The sequence below is a fragment of the Bombyx mori genome, chromosome 8, assembly GCF_030269925.1.
Source record: "Bombyx mori chromosome 8, ASM3026992v2".
NCBI lineage: Eukaryota > Metazoa > Arthropoda > Insecta > Lepidoptera > Bombycidae > Bombyx > Bombyx mori.
Window position 1 is genome coordinate 7,346,955 of NC_085114.1, and position 25,281 is coordinate 7,372,235.

Sequence of the window (25,281 nt, forward strand, 5' to 3'; positions counted from 1 at the left end):
GTTTTACCAGTACATACTGTTCTATGGATTTTTCTATAATTTCTACGGACTTTTTGGCGGGAATGCGAGGAGTGAAGTTGTGTGATTTGTTTTATTTTGTCTATTTAGTGTTTCTTCGGGTTTAAATGTGTAATAATGGTGGTTTATTAACCGTTTAATATCTGTGAAAGTGCACAAATGTGGGAAAATGAAACAAAGCCGCTGGACGTAACTTCTCGGGATCCTCCAAAAAGTCCATTGAAAAAATCTTAGTAAATGACCACCATTTTACTGAGATTAGATTTCATCTCATATCATCTCATTTAATTTCATCCCAGTTGATTAATGTCTCAAATTAATCATTTTCATTTCATTTCACTCCATAATATCATTTTTCATAAAATTAAGAATATACATTAAAATAAGATATGACTTAAAGGTCTCAGTTACCAGGTCATAAAATCTCTAAAAATATAATTTCTACAGGACTTTTTGGCGGGAACGCGAGGAGTGAAGTTGTGTGATTTATTTTATTTTGTCTATTTAATGTTTTTTCGGGTTTAAATGTGTAATAATGGTGGTTTATTAACTGTTTAATATCTTTCATTTTCCCTCATAATATAAATGAGGGAAAATAAAAGAAAGCCGCTGGACGTAACTTCTCAGGATCCTCCAAAAAGTCCACGGAAAAAGTCTTAGTAAATGACCACCATTTTACTGAGATTATATTTCATCCCATATCATCTCATTTCATTTCATTTAATTTCATCCCAGTTGATTGATGTCAATGTCAAATTAATCATCTTCATTTCATTTCACTTCATAATATCATTTTTCATAAAAATATGAATATAAATTAAAATAAGACATGCCTTAAAGGTCTCAGTTACCAGGTCATAAAATCCCTTAAAAACTAAATAATTTCTACACAATCTGTAATTGACAACTGATCTGTATTAACATAGATAATATCTATGCATAGATTATACACTTAATATTATCTATGAACTGATCGTGGTCGGCAAATGACGCTATCGGATTTCGAAGACGACATTGTTTTACTAAGGTTTTACATTCATGAAACGTAAATAAAAACATAGTAGGTTGAAAATGTAAGTGTTTCCTCAACTTATTCTATAAAAATTCTACTATTGTACATTTAGAGAGGCCCGTTAACATGTTTCATTTCAATACCAGGGCTAGAAATAAATCGCCTTTGCCTGCAGCTGAGAAAGAGAAGAAGAAACCCAAAGAAAGCAAGAAAAAGAAAGGTGACTCAGGCTCCAGCAGCAGTGATAGTAGTGGAAGGTATCCCAACTAATGTATTATTAAGATTTGTAACACAATTCTTTGGAGGTTATGTTAAAAGCGGGCTTTCTTTCTTCAACGGAAGTTATAATAAGAAATAGTCAACTTACTATACACTACTAGAAAAACCAAATAGATACAAAAAACCCACGCAAATTGTTAATATCTTGCTGAAGTGATTATTGGTACAAACTAAATAATGAAAGTACATAAGCCTTATCCTGGGAGTTACTTTCTCAACCAATATAATTTAAATCTATTTTCAGTTCATCAAGTAGTTCTTCAAGGTCATCCTCTCGGTCATCATCCAGTAGCTCAGGAAGTTCATCACGTTCATCTTCATCATCCAGCTCATCTAGCAGTAGCAGCAGTAACAATGGCCGTTCAAGGCCTAAGAAAAAGTAAGCTTAAAATTATAAGATAAGGATTAATATAATTATTATTAAACAATCTGCAATTTCTTAAGCCAAAGCGAAGTTTTTATTCAGTACTAGCTGAACCGGCAGACATCGTAAACCAAAATTAGCCAAATCAGTCCAACTGTTCTCGAGTTTTAGCGAGACTAACGAACACCAATTCATTATAGATGTTCATATTTTGTTAAATTTTGATAATATTATGGGGGGCACTCCATACAATCCTGCAATAAGGTTGAAGGTCAGATAGATCTTTAATAAGTTACAGTATATGCTGAGTAGACCATCAAAATGTAGAGCAAATCAGGTTTTTAGAAAAAGCCATCTGCTTTATATGTTAGCTAAATATGTTATGATACATTCTGTACTGAAGGAATAGGGCGTAGTTATAGTTCTTCAATCTCATGTTTCGAGGTGAATGACTGCATCAATATTGTGATATGTAAGGGCTCCATTAACACTAGATGGCCACAATCCTATCCACATCTAATGGAAAAATATTGCACTGGTAGGTTGTTATTGAAACAATCAATAACAATATTGAACAGTAGGTATTTAAACAGTACTTAATTTAACTAAAACAATATTTAATTTTCTATAATTTAGTAGAAATCTGAAAGTGATTACTCCTAAGCCCATAATAGGTCTTCTTTTTTCTACAATATGATATCTGATTCAGGAAATATAATATTCATGTAATAACCTGATATATGAGTCGTCTATTATCAAAGGCGGCAATCTGTGCATTTGGACAAAAAAAAATTATTGATATGTCAATACAGATTGATTTGAATATAATCGTCTTCTTCAAAGAATACGGTTCAAAACCTGCATTAAATAAAGGTTAATACTTAACCTGTTATTTATCTAAGATGTCGATCGGAAGAGTTTTGTGACTGCCAATGGAATACAAAGTCAATAATTTGTTTTCTGATTTACCAATAATTATCCAAAAGTCACATTGCCGGCTTTGATAATAGTTGACTCATATATAGTTTTCTTTATAATGCAGGGACGGAAAGCCACAAGTAAATTATTAATTTATTTCATGATCATTACAGTACTAATTAAAAGAGAAAAAAATACAATCAGAATTGAAACACTATTTGATAAAATAATAATTTGAAGTCAATGAAATTGATCAAAGCTTTTAAAATGTTTTTTTTTTATGTTTGGGCATCATGCATGTTAAGATTGCTAACCTGACCATACATTTTCTTTATTTTTAGAACAATTTCACCAAACAAGAGTCCACTTAAAGATCGTCGTGATGCTGATCGGGAGAAGATTAGAGATAGATCACCAACAGGAGAAAAAAAAAAATCTGTGTTACCTTTATCAAATGACAAAGCTAAAATTAAGGAAAAACAGGAACGGTACAAAACAGTTATTATTTTAAATTATAGCCTTAATACGCCATATTATGGCCCCTGGTAAAATAATAATAAGAATTTCTTTTTTTCTCTTCAGATCTCCAGGACGTAAGAAGCGAGAACGCTCACCACCACCACGACCAACTCGTATCCACATTGGACGACTGACTTTAAATGTAACGCGTGATCACATCCATGAAATATTTTCGACATATGGTACTGTGAAATCAATTGAGTTTCCTATGGACCGACTTCACCCACATAATGGAAGAGGATACGCATATGTTGAGTTTAATAATGCTGATGAAGCAGAAAATGCTATGAAGCACATGGACGGGGGTAACCAACTTAACACTTATCTTTTAACTTTAACCCTTAATATTTTTCTCCCTGTAGGGAAGTTTAATATTAAGTATGTGTTGGGGATGCACTGGAACAAATTCTCTATTTTATGTCTGCAAATTCAAATCTTTACCATGGAGCTTTTGTTGATTTTAATTCTTTATTGGTCACCAAAAAAATTCAGTCTGACTTGCACAAACCGGTAAAGATGTGACGAAAATTAGCATGGCATGGTCGCAAACGGACTACATGGCGGCAGGAGATAACAAATGTCTCCCAGATTCTAGACCTTGGCCCAAGAGGGTGATAGGGGGCGATAGGGGCTGATAAAGTATTTTCACTAAACGCAGAAGATTCTCGTCGAACTCTCTTTTTATAGACAAGGCTCTGCGCAGAGTTTAGTTTCATGCGCCACTTACGGAATCACTGAACTAGGTACCTGTTGCGGCTTAGAGGTTTTTCGCGAAGGACTTGTTTCTACATTAGGCAATTTTTCTATATTAGGTCAGATCGACGGACAAGAGATAACGGCGGCGCCTGTGCTGGTTCCGTCACGACCGCGCAGATCGTCGCCTCGACCGCTACCACCTCGACATGGACCTCGCCGTCATTCCCCACCGAGGTACAATTTATACTAGTTAACCAGCTCATGGCGATATTATGCGGCTATTGAAGCACATCGAAATATCACGACACGAATGCCTTTTTTCAGTTTGACATACGAGATCGAAGTGTCAATTACATTCGTCGATTGGCTATTCTATCCTTCAAAACGAAAATTCGTGATTGCGTTTCAATGTATATAATACCACAACTTGTTTTTCCGAAAGGTTGCCTTAAATCATTTTAATCCTCAGTCATATTTGTTATGTGTTTGATGATTAAGTATTTGTGCAATTGTGAGAACCTTAATAAAACTAGACAGCACCATCAAAGTAAATGTGACGCGGCGCACAAGCTTTTTTACTGAATTTTTATATACCTATTCTGCAATAGCCTGTAAATAGCAAGAGTACGGCTGCTTTTTTTTACTAGTACGAAACATCGAAGGATGCAAGACTTTGGTTTTCTGCAACTTTACAGGATAGCCATTTCAGTAAACATAATAGAAGATGAATTAAAAATATCGATCTGTTAATACTAATACCAGATAAAGATAAATGTTGCTTAAACCAAATAGCCTTTCAATCCTCGATATGTTCTTTTCAAAACGGAGAGTTGTTAAATTAAAACTAGGAAGGGCACATCTACGAAACAATAAAGTTATGTGTTGTGTAACAATAAAGTATGTTGGCTGTAGGTATCGCCGACGCAGTCCTCCGGTCCGTCGTCGTTCACCGCCGCGCCGGCGCCGCTCTCGGTCCCGGTCACCGCGCCCTGCCACCCGCCGACGCCGCTCCAGGTCTTCTTCATCCTCTTCACGATAGGACACAACTTTCATAGACACACAATCTTAACACTCGATCATTGCACATACACACACACTCTGACATATTACTGAATTTTAAAACACCTTAACGTATTAATTTCGCTTTTATTTTGTTCAGTTTATAATTCCCCCTACTTTGAATACCCTAACAAGTTTTCGTAATGACCTAACTCTATCCTAAAACATAAAATGTATAAACATAGTTGTTTACACATTTCCCTATCGTAAAGTATCAGGAGTACCACAAAATGTTATCATTTTGTCTAAAAATTAAAGGCAAACACACAAAAGTAACGTCTCTCAAGTATCAGGTAAGTACTAATTCATGAGAAAACTAATAATACATTTTAGAGATGTGTTGATAACGGGTAAGTATTAAAGTTGCATGTACATTTATTTAAAGTCTGATAAACAATTTGTTATGAAAGTTTAAAAATGGAACTGAGTGCGAGATTTGGTGCAGATAAACTGTAGACTAAGTGGTGTGATGAATTTGTAAAGGACATATTTGCCTCTGTTAATAAATTGTAACAATATTCTAATTATTTGCTTTCATTAATCACCAGATCCAATGATCCTGCTCCTAAATCCAAGGATTCCCAAAATCTTTAAAATTCATAATTATAATGAAGACAAATCATACAATTTAAGAAAAAAATTACAGAAGCCATTATGTTGTCTATTTTAATAAAGAAAAGCAGTATTTTAATGTTAAATCATTTCTTTATTATACCTTTCTTACCATTAATCATAATTACTGTTAATAATTTTACAAAAGGTTTGGTAATCAGAAACAAGAGTTTTTCCTTTGTACAAATAATTTTCTTCTAAAAGTTGCAATTCTGAAGGGACCCTGTAATAATATTTAATGAAAAACTAACAAAAACAATACAATACATAGAATATAAGAGTAACCTAACCTAACTGCCATTGTAAGCACATTACAGAAATAGATTTAGAACAAAATTTGATATGCCTGGTACTATCTAAAAATATAATAAATCAATCTTTAATGACGTTTTTCAAAATTTTACCCGTAAGGTGCATTAGGTTGAAAGTTTAATGAAGTTCGTCGTATAGAAAGAATCCATATGCTAACTCCATCCATGTACTAAAGCTTAAATAAGGTTAGGGATAGGTTTAGGGAAAAATATAAAAAAATATATACATAATTTATTATTATTATGTAAATTTATTTTAATACTTTTAGTAGTTTTTAAAAAATATAAGCTATAAATATGTTTAATAAATTATTATTTTCGGGTTTTGCACCACTGATTAAGCTTGTAAGTCGTCTAAGAAATGTATTATAATACTTACGGGTAAGTGATTTTCATATTTTTAGGCCCACGTACAGGATTCCAAGCTGAGACAGGGTCTTTGTTAGCCAGCATTAGACCAGCTACTGCGCAATATAACCCATATTCTTGACACACTTTTTCCTATAAATATAATTTTAAAATTGAAATAAAAATTTTGCATTTAGAATTCTTATACTTTGTTTTAGAAGTAAATATTATGTAATAAATCATTGTTGGTAGTAAAATATTTTCGAACACATCGTGAATTATGATGATGAAATTGATACCTACCCTCCATTCCGCAAGCATGAAGACAGCGTCGCTAAGAGTAGAAGCAGCTCTATCTATTTGAGCTGAATTTGAGAAATGTGGCATGTAGTTTTCTTCAATAAAATTCACAAAAGAGCTTGGTTGAGAAATAAATTGTTCTACTATTTCTCTTGGAGAGTGTGTAAATTGACTTCTTCCGTTAACATCAACAACTACTGTAAAAGTTTTGTATTTAAAGCATTCATTTTTATCTCATTAGTCTTATATTTGTTGGGCTTGAATAAAATGTATTATACAAAAACCCAGTTTCTGCAACAGGTGTCATAACCTTAATTGAAATGTTATAGGTGTTTAATAAATATACATTTATAATTTTAAAATAACTAAATAACATCACAGTATATATTTTACAACACAGGAGCTTCAGGTAACTTTTAGTGTCACTTACATTAAACTTTTAAATATTAATAAATCTGTTACCTCTAGGATTTAAAACTCTTCCAACTCCATGAAGAATATTGATACTTTGATCTTTTCCTATTGAAGTAAATTTGCTACTTGGTTTTTTCTTCTTAGTTTTAGTTTTCTGGTATTTTTCCGTTATTATACTGGTTTCTAAACTTTGATCAGTACCTAAAAGAATATTAAAGCTAAGTTGTTACCTATGCTGATAGCCTTGAGAGGCTATTTCAGCTTTCCTTGACGTGTAGGTGAGCTTACGGGGCTCTAATCGGGAGTGTTGCTAACACTGGCCCTAGCAAGAGCAGTGCTTCGCAGAATCTACCACCAGATCGGAAACGCGACCCACTGAGAAGATCCGGCGAGAATCTCAATGGGCTATGTCTATGTGTTAATTCACTCGTCGAGCCCTTCGTGAATGGATCGGGAGGATCCGTAATGAGTAAGTTGTATAGTAATCGGCAAACTTCTTGAGCAAATGACCTTGACTGCGCAGAACCGAATTTTAGGTCACTTTGGTGGTGAGGGTGAGGCGCGACGGCAGGGGAAATCGTATCGAGCGCGTTATTGGTAGATCAGTCGAACCTTGCGTCCCGCACCGCGCCCTCATTCCGCTTGCTCCCAAAAGTACGCTTGCGTACAGTGGAAAGTCTATCGTTATTAATCGTTAAGTTATTTGTTATAATTGCTTGTGGACTTTGTTGCCATTGCTATTTGTTGAGTGTTTGTTGATTTTTTATAAAACATACACTATGCCGTGACAAACTGGTGTAGTACTTAAAAGAAAGGGTAGAAAATTTGTGTACGACGTATATTGCTTCATTATAAAAGAGGGGAAGAATGATATGGAAAAATTAAAACAGACTTCGGAAGCAACAAAAACATCAGTGAGTACTGTTAGGTGCATTATTAACGAAGCTAAAGGCTCTGGCTTGCTCGCCGTGTTTCGGACTCCGGGTAAGAAAAGATCAGGGAAGAAGAAAGTTACCGGAATGGATAGTTTCGTTCAATCTGTAATAAAAAGATGTAATCATAATAACTACATAACAAGCAGCGAAACTCCGTACCGTAGAAAGGCTTCGAAGAATTTAAAGAAGATATAAATTTTAATGGCTCGGAACGAAGCTTACGACGAATTATGAAAGAGCTAGGCTTCAGATGGAAAAAAAGAACAGAAAATAATCGGAAGCTGGTAAATGAAAAAAGTAACATTCGATTACTACGAATCGAATATCTTCAAAAAATAATTAATTATAGACAAAAAAGAAGACCGAATCGACCGAGTTGTAAACTACGCCGATGAGCCCTATGTCGACTCATCACGATGATAGCGACTCGGGTGATGAAAACAGTGATGATGATGATGGTCAAGATTATGATAACGAAAAAAAAATTACAAATACCAGCTTCGCTTTAACTGAACCAAGACCTGGCAACAGCTCTAGTTTTGACTTAATAGAAGGAATATCTATTTTACCCCAAGATTAAATTATTACAATTATTAACCTATAGGTTTTGTTGATGTTCTAATAAATATATAAATAAATACATATGTTGATTTTAATAATTTAATAGCATTATGACGCAGAGTAAGTAATGTTTTTGCACGTGAGTGTACCATGCGCAAACTTACCCCCACTACGTCAACAAATGCTCAAGAAGTTTGCCGGTTATTATACATATTATTGTATGCTTATAATAACTATCAATATAATATAAAGTTAGATTTATGATGAAATTAGATCATATAAATTATCATCATTATCCTGCCCTTCTCCCAGTCACCTGGGGTCGGCGCAACATGTTTTCTCCTTCCATACTCTTCTATCATATACCATTTCTTCGCTCACTCCCCTCCTACCCATATCGTCTTTCACACAATCCATCCATTTCTTCTTAGGTCTACCTCTTCCTCTAAATCCTTCCACATTCATAGTTAACACTCTCTTAACAACCTCATTTTCATTCCGTCTCATCACATGTCCATACCATCCCAAACGTGCACTCCTCAGCTTCTCAGTCACAGGTGCCACTTTCAGACTTCCTCTAACATATTCATTCCGTATTCTATCCATTCTCGTTACTCCACACATCCATCGCAACATTCGCATCTCTGCTGCGTGCAATCGCCTTTCATCCGCCACTTTCGTTGTCCAACACGCTGATCCATACAAGACGGCAGGCCTTATTAAGGTCTTATATATCTTCCCTTTTAGGGGAAGAGGGATGTGCGAGTCACATATGGTGCCCGTGACCTGCCGCCATTTCATCCATCCTGCGTCAATTCTGTGCCTGACAGTACGATCCAGTTCACCGTCGCTTTGGATAACAGACCCAGGTGGAAAGGAGCGAAAGCTAGAGAAATTGGTGAAGGATATAAGCTGTATTATAGTGGAAGTGATGGAAGAAGGAATGGCGTGGGAGTAGTGTTAGATAAGGATTTGAAAGATTGTGTGGCGCATGTCATAAGAACGAGTGATAGGATAATAACCCTAAAAATAGTTTGTGAAAGTGTTATTTTGAATGTTATAAGTGTGTACGCGCCTCAGTCCGGGTGCAAGGAGGACGTGAAAGAGAAATTTTGGCAGGATTTTGATAGTGTTATGATTCGCATTCCAGAGAGTGAAGAGATTTGTATAGGAGGTGATTTTAATGGACATGTAGGAGCTACAAATGAGGGCTATGAAAGGGTGCATGGAGGGTGGGGGTATGGCAATCGTAATGATGATGGAGACCAGTTGCTCCAAGCTACGACCACCTTTAACCTGGCAGTGGCGAATACGTGGTTCCAGAAACGGCCTGAACACCTTATCACCTATAAGAGTGGTAAACACGCGACACAGATCGACTACTTTCTGATTAAGAGAAGTAAGTTGGTATGTGTCAAAAACTGCAAAGTACTGCCGGGTGAAGCATTGGTGACGCAGCATAGACTGTTACTAATGGATATTACAATCAGTTATAAGTACCTAAGGAGGAAAAACCGTCTCTCGCCAAAAATTAGATGGCGTATGCTAGAGACAGATGAGTATGCTGGTCGATTTAGGGAAATAATGATAGAAAACATCTTGGAAATGAAGGATATGAAAGAGAAATCTGCGAATGATTGTTGGGATGAAATGGCAAATAGTGTCAGGAAGACAGCTAAGGCTGTGCTCGGCGAATCAAAAGGGAAAGGTATAATTGATAAGGATACATGGTGGTGGAATGAGAATGTACAGAGAGAATTGAAAGAAAAGAAGAATGCATTCAAAAAGTGGCAACTAGAAAGAGGTAATGAAAGTGAGAGGCAAGCTAGGAAGAATGAGTATAGAGAATGTAAGAAAAAGGCCACTAAAGCAGTTGCTATAGCCAGGTCTGACGCTCAGAAACGGTTGTATGCCGCTTTAGATGGACCTCGTGGACAAAAGGAACTTTACCGTATTACAAGAGCTAGAGAAGAAAGAGCGAAAGATATTAAGCATGTCAGATGTATGAAAAATGAGACAGGTAAAGTTTTAATGAGAGATGACGAAATAAAAGAGCGCTGGAAGATATATTTTGAAAAATTAATGAATGAGGAGAACGACTGGAATAGAGTGATTAATAGGAAGCCAGAGAACGTCGGACTTGTGAATGAGATTAGTATGTATGAAGTTAGAGAAGCAGTGAGAAGTATGAAAAGCGGAAAATCGGAAGGACCAGACGGTATACCAGTGGAAGTATGGAAGATACTGGGAGAAGACGGATATAAGTGGCTGACTTTATTCTTCAATAAGCTGCTGCAAGAAGAAGTGATCCCTACGGAATGGAGCATCAGTACGCTGGTGCCCATATACAAAAATAAAGGGGATGTGCAAGATTGTGGCAGCTATCGGGGAATAAAGCTTATGTCTCATAGTATGAAAGTTTGGGAGAAAGTGATAGAAAAGCGATTGCGAGATGAAAGTGAGATCACCCAAAACCAGTTCGGGTTCATGCCTGGTCGCGGGACAACGGACGCCATATTTGCACTCCGCCAAGTGTGCGAAAAACATCGCGACGTGCACAGGAATCTGCATATGGTGTTCGTTGATCTAGAGAAAGCGTACGACCGAGTACCTAGAGCAGTTTTGTGGTGGGCATTGAATGAGAAAGGTATACCTGGTAAGTATGTGAGGTTAATCTGTGCCATGTACAGTCGAGCCAGGACGTATGTCCTGTCAGACAGTCCTGTATGTTATGTCAGATCATATAAATTACTTGATGCTAAAATAAATTTGATTTATAATCATACCTTTTAAACATGCAAAATGCAAATTTGTTACGGCTGACCTGACGTCGCCTGCTGAAGAGTTGACAACACATTCAATCAGGTCACTTGTAGGAGCATTGTACATTGATTTGTACTTTTTACTTATTATCTCTGCCATTCGTTTTAATGCAGACCGTAAGCCGGTTGTCGAAACACCATTAAAACTAATAAAAAATAAAAATATATTATCTATACATGTAAATAAAATTGGAGTCTGTTTGTAATATTGAAATAGCCTCTATTTAATAGATGCATATGAATATATATACGGTACATACACCAAAATAACATTCTTTACAATTTTTGTCTGTCTGTCTGTTTGTTCCGGCTAATTTCTGGAATGGCTGGACCGATTTTGACAGGACTTTCACTGATAGGTAGCTGATGATATAAGGAGTAACTTAGGCTACTTTTTTAGACTAGCTTCGCCCCGCGGCTTCACCCGCGGTACGACAATAACCGCAGGTAACATCGCGGGACTCGGCTATCAATAATAAAATTTAATGTTTCCGAAGCGAAGCGGGCGCGGGTCGCTAGTTAACAATAAGTTTGTATTTGTATTTTATGTCCTAAACGCAATTTAATTATGCAAAGTTCTTGACAAAAATATTGTGTTATTGATGTCAAATAGATGGATTACAACACAAAATAAATAGGTATATAATAACCATAACTTTTCGTCAGTTTCGCCACATAGTATTGTTCCAGTGATTGTTCTGGGAACCAGTGCGCTATCTTGTCAGTGTATAGACAAGCTACTATTTCTCTCTTTTGGGTTCCAAATCCTTGTTTCTGTACTTACTTCGAATTACAAAGGCAAACAAATTTAAACGCTTCCATTTTGTTTATTGTCTTTGTAGACAGAGAAACATAGGCCCCAACTGACGTTAAGTGGTTACTGTGTTACTCGTGGACGTCGGTAATACCAGAGACACTACCAAGTCGCTGCCGAAAGTTTGTCTGTGCACATCAGTGAAATCATTTGGGCCATATCTCTTTCCTCAATTTGTTGTAAATTAGTGGTTGGTCTTTTTCGTAAAATCGATTAAGGGCAGTGCGTTATTTAGTCCGTCCGAACGCACTATTACCTCGTTAGATTCACGTCGAAATACATTATTTTTATTTATAATATTTCTCAGAAAACAATTTAATAATTATGGTCTGATCTAGATTTCATTATAGATGTCACTCCATTAAAACAGGCAACTTTATATTATAACTCCCATTTGTTAATAACTCGTTGAACGCCATGACGGACATCATGTGTCCACAGCATACATTTCCCCTTGGGCCGCACCAATATATCAAGAATTGTCCAAAAATCGTTGAAGTATCTTTTCAAAGAATATATTGTCAAGGTATAAATCAAACAATTATTTAATTATAGTAAGTATACAAATTAAATGACCAAATAACGCAATAATAAAAATTTACGGGTTCCGCCTGACTATATTTGCTAACACTTGCCGTACCAAGAGCACTGTTTCGCAGAATCGACCACCCATATCAGAACTGCGACTCACTGAGAGGATCCGTCGAAACACTCAGTAGATTCAATACAAATAAACTCTTTTAATTATGACCTATGATTGTGATTGTTAAAATTTCAAACAATACGTCAATTATTATATTCCTACAATATAGTATGCTCAAATTGCTAACTGGCAAAGGCCACCTCTAACATATCTTTTTTAAAAACAGCTTCATAAATTGGATGAAACACCGATCTTTAAAATAATATACCTTCCTTTTTTTTTAGTTCTGTATAACTTTTTTTTTAATTTGAATTTCCTAATAAGTTGCATGTTTGGTAATTACCTAATATGATGAATATTCAGTTGGCTCTTCAGTTGATCACTAAATAAGTTTCCACTGGTGGTCTTTTTGTCTGTACTTGATTCAGAACAAATGAAAACAATTGGCGATTTTGCCCTCTGTTTGTATTGTCTGAAAGTTGTTTTAATTAAACAATTAAGTAAGTATAGTAATATTATTTCAGACTAATGTAAATTGAGTATTGCTATAATACTTTGCAAAAATCTTGACATAACATCTTTCATGAACAATATCCATAAATAAGAACATCTATAAAAATATTTCATTGTTAAGGGCAATCTGCAAATAGTAAATTTCACTTACTGTAATACATAAACTAATTCTGAAGGGGTTCTCATAAAGGTGTTTGGGAAATCTTCTACTAACACCAGTTTTCTGTCATTATTATCAAGCAGTGAAGTAAAGTTGGCTGCATTTAAAATAAAATCCAAAAATTGAGTAGATTGTTTAACTTTAAATTCAAACTCTCCTGGAATTTAATTACTTTGTGATAAAGCAGATAGTAACAGGTAACTTCAAAGTTTCTGTTATGCATTTATTGGTCAAAGCAGTAAGAGAAAGCTTTATAAAATATTGATATTTGCATACCATTATCATTAGGGAATTCAATATCAATAGGTGTAATCCACTCTGTAATTTTTACATTATGTTTTTTAGCTATAATCAGCACTGTAACACTCTTGCCGCAGCCGACTGGTCCAGTAAGGAGCAACATTTCACTTGTATTCTTCTTTATGTTACCTAATATCCAATCTTCAACTTCTTGAACCTTTTTATTGTGTATGGCCAAGTCATTGATATTGACCGGATCAAAATTCCGAATGTGGTTTTGATCAATGATATTAAAAATCATTGGTTTAATAGTGTTCGATTTTGAAAACTGAAATATTTGATATTTTTTTAATCAACATTCTAACACAATTCATTTTCATTATTATACTGTATAGTTTTAAGTATTTTACCAGTCCATAAAGTGTCTAGATTTTTTTGTAGAGACAGGTGTTTGATCTCGTGGCCTCAGTGGTGTTAAGTGGTTACCTGAACCAATAGGCATCATTGTGTGTCTATGCCAGCAACCTTGAGAAATGAGGTCTAAGTCTCAATTGCAACGTCTAATACCTAAAACTGAAACGCATCTCTTCACCACAGAAATAGACAGTCGTGCGTACCTGTGTCAATGGTAATTACAGGAGAACAATGCAAAATCCATTTTTCTAGTCCTAGAGCACCATATGTGATAATGTTATGAAAATAAGCTTTGTTGTTGGTTTGAGAATATCCAGTTGTACAAATTTTATACCAAGACGAAAATTAATGCCTTACAATATTATTCTCTTTTGTCCTTGCAGTTTTTTAAATCTGATAGAATGATGAGCACATTCCAATAACGTTAGGATTCCTAATTATATATTATCCTGTAATTATATATTATCCTGTATTTATCAGGTACATAGGTACTATCTGCCTATAAAATTAGTAGATTAAAAATAGACTTATAATCTGTAAATATAATTTTTTTTTTTTTAAATACTAAATGATAATTAAATTAAAAACAATATTCAAAATTTACCTTGGCTGGTGAACTCGTACCTTGTTTGTTTACATCACTTTTAAGCTTCTGCGGTGGAGGCTCAGTTTCATCAAAATCAAACATTGGTTTAAACCAGGTCTTATGCTGCAATATAATTTTAAGAATTGTAAATTATCCCTTGCCATAAAATTTAATTAATACTATAACATTTATGATTTAAAAAAAGGTTATGTACCTTTTTTAGCATTTTAATTCTCCTACTCAATGATAATATTTTGAATCAATTTGAATTTAATGCGTGTTCCTTCCTTTCTGTCAGTAGGTCGGTACAGCCATAGATAGCACACTTTATCATAGACTTTTTTTGGTACAATTTATCCTTTTTAGGAAAAGAAAAGGGATCTCGGCCCGTACAGCTATCATAGACTATACACTTAATATTTGAGACTTTAGACTTTATAGGTCCCGGTAAAACGGGGTGATTACCCTCGGACACAGCCCACTGAGTTTCTCGCCGGATCTTCTGAGTGGATCGCGTTTCCGATCCGGTGGTAGATTCTGCGAAGCACGGCTCTTGCTAGGGTTCGTGTTAGCAACGTCATCAGGTTTGAGCCCCGTGAGCTCACCTACTAGTTAAGGTTACGCCGGAATAGCCTCTCAAGGCTACCAGCTTAGGTAGGAAATAAGGGGGTGATTAGGGACAAATTACAAATTGATGAACAATTTTAAGGTAGTTGTTGATGTATAAAATACTATAAAGGATAAAAATAATTGAGTCTTGAGGGTATCTTTGTTATCCAATTTTAAAACTATGCAACTAGTATTCCAGTTTAAGCAAAAAAAGCAAAAATAGGTGTTCTCCCTATTTACCCAAAAATTGCGGTTAATGGGGACGAAATTTGTGATAATAGAGACTACTGGATGGCACTACTTGGCTTTAATTAATTAATTAATTTATTTAGTTGCACCAACAAAGTGATCGTCAGTAAAAAACATTGAAAAACTGACAAAAGTATATGGCAGATGTTACCTCAATTATAGGTGCAAATTGCAATCGACAGTGCATTGACAATAATAATAATTAATATATATTATTATATATATATATATATAGTTATATATATATATATATATATATAACTGGATTACATTTAATCACTTATGATTAATTTATATTTACTTGGGAAATGACCCGTGACAGATTTTTCCTGTAAGTTGTGAGACAATTAGAAAACATCTATTTCATTAATTAAAATTAGTTCAGCGCAATTGGACAACTCCTAATGAACATTGACGGAGACCGCACTACCGCGTATATCGTGGACATTATTGTAGTCTCAAAAGATTCTGTTTAAAGGAGAGTAAGCACCTAATCGAACGAGCGGGCTTTCTTATAAACGATTTATATTTCTTCGTTCTTGGTAAGTACTTAGGGGCTGATATTTTTTATCTGGGTTAAGAGATTAGGTGTGTCGGTTATTCCATGGATTAATGAAGTGGATACCCCCACTCTGAATAAATATTAATATATTTTATTATGTATTACTTAGCCATTTTTGTCCACCTTGAGATTTCATTGTTCTTGTTACATGTCTGTGCAAAACCGACTATATTAAATTGTTTCGCTATTTCAACTAAACACTTATTCCCAATTCCATAGGCTTCTATTGCTGTTCTTGTTAGTAACGGTGGTTTACTACACATTTAAACCTGAAGAAACTCTAATTAGACAAAATAAAACAAATCACACAAGTTCACTCCTCGCGTTCCCGCCAAAACGTCCTGAAAGTACAAGTTTGATGAAATAGAACTGAACGGATGGACACGGCTCGTTTCAGACAATCATAGACATCTTAAATATTTTTTTATATTTTGTCGAAAAGGCTACTAAGATTTTTAATACATCAGCTATTCCTTCAATATTACTAAGATGTATTTTATTTTTATTTTTTTATTTAAGATGTAATTTTGTTTTCATCTTTTCTGATTCAATTACATCTAATTATGTTTGTATCATGTAATTGTTTCATAGCTTTGAAATTTTATAAAAACTTGGTGGTATGAACTATGTTCCCTTTGCCGGTTCACCAAGAATCAAGTAAGAATAATCTATGCCTAGTTCATTTTTAAGTTACGTAAAATAATTAAAATTAAATAATATTTATATTGTTGAGGTGAATAAACTGCGTACTTATGTCCTTTATTATAATTAGTATTTAAATAAGTAACTGTGTTTCTTGTGTTGCATAAATCTTCGTAAAACTACAAAAAACCTAACCATCAGCTGTTCAATCTGTAATCGCGAATATTATTGTTGTGACAAAATTTGTTTTAATTTTCAGCATAATGCAAGCTATCAAGGCTTTGGGGGCCACTTCTCCTAATACAGTGCTTTCATTTATGAAAAAGGGTGTCTTTACACCTGTTGTTAGTCAAATACGTGATACTCATTTACCTGCACCGAATCCTACTGAGAAACGACCATACTCACCCTTCCAAGATGCTAGTAATATGGCAGAGATGGCTGTGGCTCGACTTGATGACTTATTGAATTGGGGGAGGAAAGGTTCCCTTTGGCCCATGACCTTTGGTCTAGCTTGCTGCGCTGTAGAGATGATGCATATTGCTGCACCTCGCTATGATATGGACCGGTAATTATTTAAATTTATGAATTATTCTCTAAATATTCTTCAAAAACTTATATTCATCAAGAAAATTGAACATATCACTAAAATATGTTCGTAAAATTCCAAGGATTTTAGATAGTTACATGTTTAAAATTTTCTCTACATACTACTGTCACTACTCACAATTATTGTGGCCACTTATTTAAAAAAAGATAAAAAACATCACCTACCTACATATTTGTTTTTCAAATTTTATATATATAAATCATATGGTTTTAATTTACCTGTGGCGACAAAAGTAAAAACTTTTTGCACAATTGTGTAGTTTAAAAGTAATCAAGTGAATGCAATGTTATATGGTATGGATTTATTTGTAAGAAGGTGAAAAGCCTCTTTCTAGTCAAGTTAATTGATGATTTCTTTACATATCCAATATAGTTAATGGTTCTACCCTGCAAGTAGTTTTTAAGCAATTTATGATACAACTAATATTGCTCATAATTCTCTGCAATGAATTTTAGACATTGACATGTCTCTTAAAGTAACCAACTATGTGAAATTCATTTTTTTTACATTTGAAAATGCTTCTGCTTCACAGATATGGCGTAGTATTCCGAGCATCTCCCCGTCAGTCTGATGTAATGATTGTAGCAGGAACTTTAACAAACAAAATGGCTCCAGCTTTGAGGAAAGTGTACGACCAAATGCCTGATCCTAGATGGGTTATTTCAATGGGTAGTTGTGCTAATGGAGGTGGCTATTACCACTATTCATACTCTGTCGTAAGGTATGTGCATTATAAAAAAAACCTATTTTTAAATTTACAACCAATATTTGAATATAATTTCAAATAACCAGGTTTGTATCAATATTATACATTATACATGTGTGATGGATCAGTCTGTGGAAGATACCTTTATCGAGTGTCTTTCATTCGTTGTTAGAAAATTGTTTGTCAGTTTGAGTAGTATCAGTGTCTTGTCAATCTCCTTATCTAAATAAAATGTTACCTGTAAAGTGCATTTAAATTTTTATTTAAAAGCTTTTGATTATGGCTTGATATTTATGAAATTTCTTACTGACAGAAGAAAATAATGATTTTGACTTTGCTGATAGAAGAAAATAATGAAATAATGACTTTCAGAAAAAGCAAAAAGAAGAATAGCTGCTTTTAAATCTTAAAAAGTGTTTTTGCTGTGCTTAGTGTTTTTTTTTGCAGTTTGTAATTTGAAATATGAAATATGATTCAAAATCTTATTTTCAGAGGATGCGATCGTATTGTACCAGTTGACATATATGTACCCGGATGTCCACCTACAGCTGAAGCTTTACTATATGGTGTACTGCAACTACAAAAAAAAATCAAGAGAATGAAAACTATTCAAGTGTGGTATAGGAACTAATTGATCCGATTATAGTTTATGTGAATAAAATCATGTTAATTACATATATGTTGTTAGTTAATTTCAGTTTAATAATAAATTATTAGGTATACTCATAGTACAAGCATTAAATCTTTTTTATTGTAGTGGTGTTAGTTGTTTTTACCGAATACAATATGGTACTGACAGTCTTTTCTATAATTTTATTATAATAAGTGTTAAGATTATTGAAGTAAAAATGTAATAATTTTTTACCATAATTACAGTTACAGATAATTTAGCATTAGATAACAATTTACTTGGATTACCAAGTAAAATTGCCAATCTACCATTAAGTAACAATTTTACTTGGTAATCCAAGTAAATTTTTGCCTAATGGTAGGTTGGCAATTGTATAAAATTTAAGACTAGATAGAAAATTCCCTTAAATTAACTAATTAATATAGTATAAACAGGATTATAGTTGTAATGCCCTGTGTCCTGGTAAGCTGGATACATCTAGTCTGCAGCAATCCCTAAATTCCATAAAAACCTTTTTAATGAATTTATGAATTTGGAGGAATTAAGTGATACTTATTTTTGAAAAACGTTCACTCTACATCTTTTCTGACACACTGAATTATTACTCAAGCTTATAATAGCGAACAATCCATCTGGTGTTAAGTGGTTCCCCGAACTTGGACAATACAGTATGCCCCCGCCAACTCACCTTGAGCATCAGATCGAATGTTCCGTTGTTTTGTTAACGGCTGTCTAATCTTTCCAAGGGCAGTGCAAGGTGACTGTTTTGTGACAGCATCAGTAAGGATCGTTCCAAGCCTTATCGTTCGATCGTTACATCTCACCATAAATTACGCAAATTTAAATTTTTTTATTTTCGTAACAATGTTATTATTTCGCCTTTGAACGAAACGCCTTTTTTGAAGTCGTCGTGGCCTAAAGGATAAGACGTCCGGTGCATTCGTATCTAGCGATGCACCGGTGCTCGAATCCCGCAGGCGGATACCAATTTTTCTAATGAAATACGTACTTAACAAATGTTCACGATTGACTTCCACGGTGAAGGAATAACATCGTGTAATAAAAATCAAACCCGCAAAATTATAATTTGCGTAATTACTGGTGGTAGGACCTCTTGTGAATCTGCGTTGGTGGGTACTACCACCTTGCCTATTTCTGGCGTGAAGCAGTAATGCGTTTCGGTTTGAAGGGTGGGGCAGCCGTTGTGACTATACTGAGACCGTAGAACTTATATCTCAATGTGGGTGGCGCATTTACGTTGTAGATATCTATGGGCTCTTGTAACCACTTAACACCAGGTGGGCTGTGAGCTCGTCCACACATCTAAGCAATAAAAAAAAAAACGACGAGATCGCCACGCCACCCACCTTTTTTTTTTTTTTTTTTTTTTTTTTTTTTTTTTTTTTTTTTTTTTTTTTTTTTTTTTTTTTTTTTTTTTTTTTTTTTTTTTTTTTAACGCTGGGGAATCCATTTACGGATACCCGGTCGAGGGGGGTAACGAACCGGGTTATGTCGGACTCCGGCGCCTCCTGAGAGGAAGAAGGGGAGAAGAGAAGGGCCGAGGTCCTTCACCTCCCCCAATTTCTCACAGGAGACTACGCCTTGAAAAAGGCGCGCGAAGCACTTGCCCCGCAGAACGACTACCGACTAAACCCCATCGAGCTCCACCACACCGACTACACGAAACTTACGGTACCGCGATGCGCGCCGAAAGTCTCGCCTTAGGCGGTACCCGTACCAATGTTAAGACGGGATTTCATCCCCGGGAAAATCCCGTAGAACCTCGTCTCGGGCGACACACCGTGAGCGGCGCACAGGAGCCACCTTGCACCGCTTCACCACCGGACCAACAGTCGAGTGCCGGGAGCCCCCGCACCCGGCACTCGATAGTCCCTACGAGGGCTGAGCGGCGGCCTCTCGCACGCGCCACCCACCTTGAGATATAAGTTCTAAGGTTTCAAGTATAATTACAACGGCCTCCCCACCCTTAAATCGAAACGCATTACTGCTTCACGGCAGAAACAGGCAGAGTGGTGGTACCTACCCGCGTGGACTCACAAGAGGTCCTACCACCTGTAATGTCGTCTGTAATCACCTAAGAAAATAGGTTGGTTTGAATACCAGCATAGTCGTAATTGTGATCAATCGATACAGGTAGTCGGCAAATGTGTTATGGAAAATCCACCATGGTAATTTTGTTGTTTTAACTTACTTGTTTACTAAACACCTGTCAACCTGATAAAACGTAGACAACCTATCTTTTGTTTTATTTGTATGTGCAACTCTATTGATTTAGTTTTAAAGAACGATAGCTGTTATCGGCGAAATTAAAATACTTGTACCATTTTTGGTGACAACCCTAGCACATTTACTACTTCAACGACCGATAAAGGTCGATGCCCGAAGGCCTTTAAAAATTTCGATGTTGTAATTATCCGTAAAAGGATAGTTTTTTAATGGTTACCAGTGTTAAATATTTACAAGGATCTAACAGAATCTAACTGATAGCACATTTCATAACTTTTAAATGTCACTATCCTCTTTGAGAAGTGTTTGAAGTTTTTATTTTATTGGTGGTAGGACGTCTTCTGAGTCTGCACGGGTAGGTACCTTCATCCCGCTAATTCTGCCGTGAATCAGTAAAGCGGTTCGGTTGGAAGGGTGGTTTTTAAAAAAATTAAAATTAAGAATTTATAATAAATAATATACTGTAAAAACTGAGATTTAGAATTCATTTTTCAATGTGGGTGGCGGCATTGACGTTGTTGTCATCTATGGCATCCGCCCTTCGGTAACCACTTAACGCCAGGTGGCTCCTGACCATTCCATATTTTTATTACCTTGGCCTAATATTATGACTTGGGTAATTATGTACCGTAAACTAAAATATTAACTTTATTTTAGTTGGCTTGTTAATGTAGTTTTATTTATCATAGAATAGAATAAATTTTGTAAAAACCTGATTCACTAACGAAATTTATAAGTTTGCATATATGTACAAGTACTGAACCGTAGCATTCGGATAATCTTTGTGAATCTTTTCGCTACACTCTGTGCTGTTTGTTGGACGCTAATAGTACTAACAATAGCAGCTTGAAAATCTCAGGTCATCGAGCTCGCTGAAGAGTTCGACGTAACACTAGTCTCTAGTATCGGCTCGCAGTTTTTTTGCTAGAATTTCCCTGTTGGTGCGAATTGGATCCGATGGTAGATCCCAAACTGCTGGCTTTGAGCTTGTTAGTCTTCGGACAGCTGTTAACAAACCCTGCCCGACTATGCTCTAGAGTTCACACATCCGTTCTAGCTAAGCGGCAAAGCATCCGGAGCAACCGCAATCCTTTCCATATCAAAAAATGCATTCCGTTCGTCGGCCTACGCGAAAACGACATCTGTTCGATGGAGGATATTCCTTTGGCGGGTAGCCATCATACAACATACCTCCCCGAATCCTGATCACGCAGGAGCCAGTCACCGTCGACGCCCTAGACACGTCCTTACGGATCCATCAGATCCAATAACCTTTGCATTAGACGCCTTCAGCTCTAACACTAGGAGTAGGCTTAGGGACCCCTGTAACCGTACTCGTCGAACTCGACAAAGAGTTCGCCGCGCAACCTAACCCATGAATCAGCTCGCTGAGTTTCTCGCCGGATCTTCTCAGCGGGTCGCGGTTCCGATCCGGTAGTAGATTCATTCGCGAAGCAGCTACTCTTGAGCTGTTAGGTCTCCTTCGGAGGCGCTCGGGTAGCTGTTAGCAAATCCCACCCGTCCTGGCTGAGCCTTTGCTCGCCCACCTGTCCTGGTGAAACTGGAAAGGCCTCCGGGCCAACAGTAATCCTTCAATCATAAAAAAAAAAAACAACATTCCTAAGACATTTGACAGATGCCCGAATCTTGCTTTCAGCATTTTCAAGATACGTTTGCATAAAGAAACAAGTTCCGAACAACAAATTGGTAGACAGCGGATTGACTCTGCTCCTGGCATTGCTGAAGTCCATGGGCGACGGTAACCACTCACCATCAGGTGGGCCGTGTACTCGTCTGCCTACAAGGGCAATAAAAAAAAAATCGGACCGTCGATCTACCGAGCAATAATATCACCCGCTCGGTGGAAGATCTTCCCTATGTCGTATACTTCCAAATTCCCTTTGCCATTCCTTCTAATGTATACCGGTTTTTATTTTTTATAATTTCGATTCTAAACAATTTACCAGGAGAAGATTGGCGGTGAATAAGTGGCGTAATGTAAATGTTTTAAAGTAATATGTATTGTATGAAACGTTACACAATGTTGGCTCTCACATACGTACGTCAAGGAAGAAATATTTTTTGAGTAATCGAATGTGTGTATTATTCATTAATTTTACAATATGGAATGCTCTTAAGTTTTTTTAATTTATTTAACTATCAACAGTTCATATTTGGCAAGATTGACGCTTGTAAAGTAATAAAACTGTCTTAAGCCTCCCCATATGAAACTGGAAAGGTCTCTGGGCCACCATTATATACCTCATTTATAAAAAAAACTTTAGTCAAAAAATTCTTAGGAATTTTTTTTCCAATAAAGATTACTTGGAATTTGGCGTATGTGGAGTAGTTTTGGAATAAAATAACTTCGTAAGTATTCTAATTTGGAATTCCATTTCGTACACAATTTTTTGGTGGTCACAGAAGATTGTGTTGTATTTTTTTGATGAAGTAACAGGATAAAAGGAATGGGTATAGAAATAAGCTTTTGGTATAAAAATCAAAAGTTTTAATGGTATTTTCCGAATCGCACCAAGCTTTCAATTACTTTTAGTATACGGTATAGTTTTGTATAAACTACATTCAATTTGCGATTTTTTTCTGAAACTGGAACGCAATCCGTTTTATGTGCCTTAAAACTTGCTGAGTTTAATTTTGTCTGACAAGTGCCCTGCGATCTGATATTGTTATGTGGCACGTTACATTCACAAACATTGTTGGTACAAAGACAAAAATCAAATACAATTAATTAATTAGTTCACTGTTTAGTTAATGTGGTTGACAAATGAGTTTTTACTATATATATTTGAAATGTATTAAATTTGAACGTTACCTCAATTACCACTGGATCTAAATACCTGGTAATGACACTACATTGATGTCAGACAAAATGTATTTCACAGTATTATGTAATAATATCACATATGTTTAAATGCAATAAAACAATTATATCATTCGCTAAATAACTGAAATTGTTCTACTTCATCAATCTCTAGGATTGTTAATAGAATAAATAAATAAAAATACACTGGTACAATCGAAAAACCATTGAGATTTTTAACGGAAGTGAAACTGAACTCCCGGTACAATAATAATTTATGGGATTTTCCTTTGTATGACATTAAATAAACCAATTCTATATTTTAACACTAATTTACAGCCTAATATTTACATTTTATTTATAGGTATATATAAATATGTATAATTATATCGATAGGTGTTTCGATAATCCTATTCTCATTCACGTAATCAGCGATTTTATGTATAATTAACTAATAATGGTCACGATAACAACTCGATAGATATTTTCACGTAAATAAACAAGCAGCTGTGTACATGCAGGCGCGCGGCCAGTGTTCGCCTCCTATATTGCACAAGTCGAGAGCAGCCTCGCCTGCGTCGCCCTCTGTCGACCACAGTCCTCGCTCTCAATCATTCTCTACTCCGGACGAGCACGTGTATCGATAACGAACAAGTCGTCCTTCGAAACGTCGATTACGCTATCCTATGTACAGAGCGGAGACACTATCATCGCGGCTCCTCCTTCTTGAGCAGGTCGAGTGGCGCCAGAGGGGCTAGGGGCGGCGCGAGGGGGGCCAACGGTGCCAGCGACCCGTGCCCGCCCAGGGGACCCAGTTGCGCGCCCGGAGGCAGCGCTCGATGTAAAAGCGGACTCGCTTTCATTTGCTGGTGGTGAGCATACGCACTCAACATCTTAGCGCGATCTTCTTCCGCTCGAATAGCAGCTTCGACGAGTGGCGCGAACCGCATATGTTGGAGCGGGTCAAATCCGCGATACGGGTCCCAGTGAGGCGGTGGGTATCCGGGTAGGGGGCCGCTTGAATGCCGAGGAGGCTCCTTGCGTTCTTCTTTAAGAGTCTCGAGTGTACCGTTGCGAAGTGGAGATCGCGTCCTCACTCTCTCCAGTTCTCTGTCACGTTGCTCTCGTTGTTCTCGAGCTTTCCGTCGCTCTCGTTCGTCTCGGTCGCGTCGCTCTCGTTCTTCCCGCTCGCGTCGGGCTCGTTCTCGTTCCTCGTGATCTCGTCGTGCTTCAGCGGCGGCGGTGGCGGACACCGGCGGCGGTCGGGCTCGCCACGCATCGTGCAGCGCTCCCAGAGGCGGCGCGTGATGTACGCCATGTAAGGATGACGACAGTGCCAGCTCTCGGCCATAGGCAGATAGACCGAAACCAGGTGCCGTCGGTGGATATGGCCCCGGACCGTAACGACTGAACGGAGACATTCCTGCAATATTCAAGAAAAAAACTTTAATAAACCTTTATTTAAAATGTAACTAAATGAATTGAAAAACCGAAAATTTTCTTTTTTTTATTGCTTAGATGGGTGTACGGGCCCACAGCCCACCTGATTGTTAAGTGGTTACTGGAGTCCATAGACATCTACAACGTAAATGCGCCACCCACCTTGTGATATAAGTTCTAAAGTCTTAGTATAGTTACAACGGCTGCCCCACCCTTCAAACCGAAA

The 25,281-nt window shown here is 36.4% G+C and overlaps 5 protein-coding genes across 15 annotated transcripts in view; 2 read left to right on the forward strand and 3 right to left on the reverse strand.

Annotated features, from left to right (window-relative positions):
* The window catches only part of LOC101745690 (LDLR chaperone boca), a 180,062-nt gene extending 168,075 nt beyond the window's left edge, over nucleotides 1-11,987 (reverse strand). Inside the window, exon 1 of the mRNA XM_062669716.1 lies at nucleotides 11,977-11,987. The gene's annotated coding sequence lies outside the window, so the exon portion shown is untranslated. The remainder of the gene's footprint in view (nucleotides 1-11,976) is intronic.
* On the forward strand, nucleotides 920-5,563 carry LOC692840 (ribonucleic acid binding protein S1). Of its 2 annotated transcripts, XM_062669553.1 has the most exons (8): nucleotides 920-1,091; nucleotides 1,177-1,287; nucleotides 1,554-1,688; nucleotides 2,933-3,079; nucleotides 3,174-3,415; nucleotides 3,923-4,040; nucleotides 4,719-4,820; nucleotides 5,414-5,563. In XM_062669553.1, coding segments are annotated over exons 1-8 (903 nt in total). In that variant the 5' UTR covers nucleotides 920-1,089; the 3' UTR covers nucleotides 5,460-5,563.
* On the reverse strand, nucleotides 5,551-15,136 carry LOC101746448 (cell cycle checkpoint protein RAD17). 3 transcript variants are annotated; one of them, XM_012695563.4, is made up of 10 exons: nucleotides 14,753-15,136; nucleotides 14,557-14,661; nucleotides 13,575-13,866; nucleotides 13,290-13,455; nucleotides 12,969-13,097; nucleotides 11,133-11,314; nucleotides 6,899-7,051; nucleotides 6,440-6,630; nucleotides 6,168-6,289; nucleotides 5,551-5,700 (listed from the first exon to the last, which is right to left on the reverse strand). In XM_012695563.4, the coding sequence occupies exons 1-10, from the start codon at nucleotides 14,762-14,764 to the stop codon at nucleotides 5,592-5,594; spliced, it is 1,461 nt and encodes a 486-aa protein (XP_012551017.1). In that variant the 5' UTR covers nucleotides 14,765-15,136; the 3' UTR covers nucleotides 5,551-5,591. The 3 variants fall into 3 exon arrangements, with proteins under 3 accessions (XP_012551017.1, XP_004932109.1, XP_021207569.1); XM_004932052.5 differs by having other exon boundaries at nucleotides 6,440-6,633; XM_021351894.3 differs by lacking the exon at nucleotides 14,753-15,136 and having other exon boundaries at nucleotides 6,440-6,633; nucleotides 14,577-14,663.
* Nucleotides 15,137-16,416: 1,280 nt separating this feature from the next.
* On the forward strand, nucleotides 16,417-18,711 carry LOC732995 (NADH-ubiquinone oxidoreductase Fe-S protein 7). Of its 2 annotated transcripts, none has more exons than XM_012695413.3 (4): nucleotides 16,417-16,615; nucleotides 16,860-17,168; nucleotides 17,743-17,931; nucleotides 18,409-18,591. In XM_012695413.3, exons 1-4 carry the CDS (start codon nucleotides 16,578-16,580, stop codon nucleotides 18,545-18,547), a joined length of 675 nt encoding a protein of 224 aa, XP_012550867.2. In that variant the 5' UTR covers nucleotides 16,417-16,577; the 3' UTR covers nucleotides 18,548-18,591.
* A 4,569-nt stretch (nucleotides 18,712-23,280) lies between these two features.
* The window catches only part of LOC101744049 (fibrosin-1-like protein), a 52,366-nt gene continuing 50,365 nt past the window's right edge, over nucleotides 23,281-25,281 (reverse strand). For all 7 annotated transcript variants that reach the window (XM_012695486.4, XM_062669711.1, XM_012695487.4 and 4 more), the window contains one exon: nucleotides 23,281-25,038. In XM_012695486.4, the coding sequence (XP_012550940.1) occupies nucleotides 24,323-25,038 (716 nt within the window). In that variant the 3' untranslated portion in view covers nucleotides 23,281-24,322. The remainder of the gene's footprint in view (nucleotides 25,039-25,281) is intronic.

Excerpts from the sequence above, each read along its gene's own strand:
- LOC692840 (XM_062669553.1), top strand. Across the intron at positions 1,288-1,553 it reads AGCAGTGATAGTAGTGGAAG|TTCATCAAGTAGTTCTTCAA; the intron begins GTATCCCAACTA and ends ATCTATTTTCAG. Across the intron at positions 3,080-3,173 it reads ATTAAGGAAAAACAGGAACG|ATCTCCAGGACGTAAGAAGC; the intron begins GTACAAAACAGT and ends TTTTCTCTTCAG.
- LOC101746448 (XM_004932052.5), bottom strand. Across the intron at positions 11,315-12,968 it reads CTGAATATTCATCATATTAG|TTTTAATGGTGTTTCGACAA; the intron begins GTAATTACCAAA and ends ATTTTTTATTAG. Across the intron at positions 7,052-11,132 it reads GCATTTTGCATGTTTAAAAG|GTACTGATCAAAGTTTAGAA; the intron begins GTATGATTATAA and ends ATATTCTTTTAG.
- LOC732995 (XM_012695413.3), top strand. The coding sequence starts at position 16,578 with ATGAACTATGTTCCCTTTGCCGGTTCACCAAGAATCAA. Across the intron at positions 17,169-17,742 it reads CCTCGCTATGATATGGACCG|ATATGGCGTAGTATTCCGAG; the intron begins GTAATTATTTAA and ends TCTGCTTCACAG. Across the intron at positions 17,932-18,408 it reads TATTCATACTCTGTCGTAAG|AGGATGCGATCGTATTGTAC; the intron begins GTATGTGCATTA and ends TCTTATTTTCAG.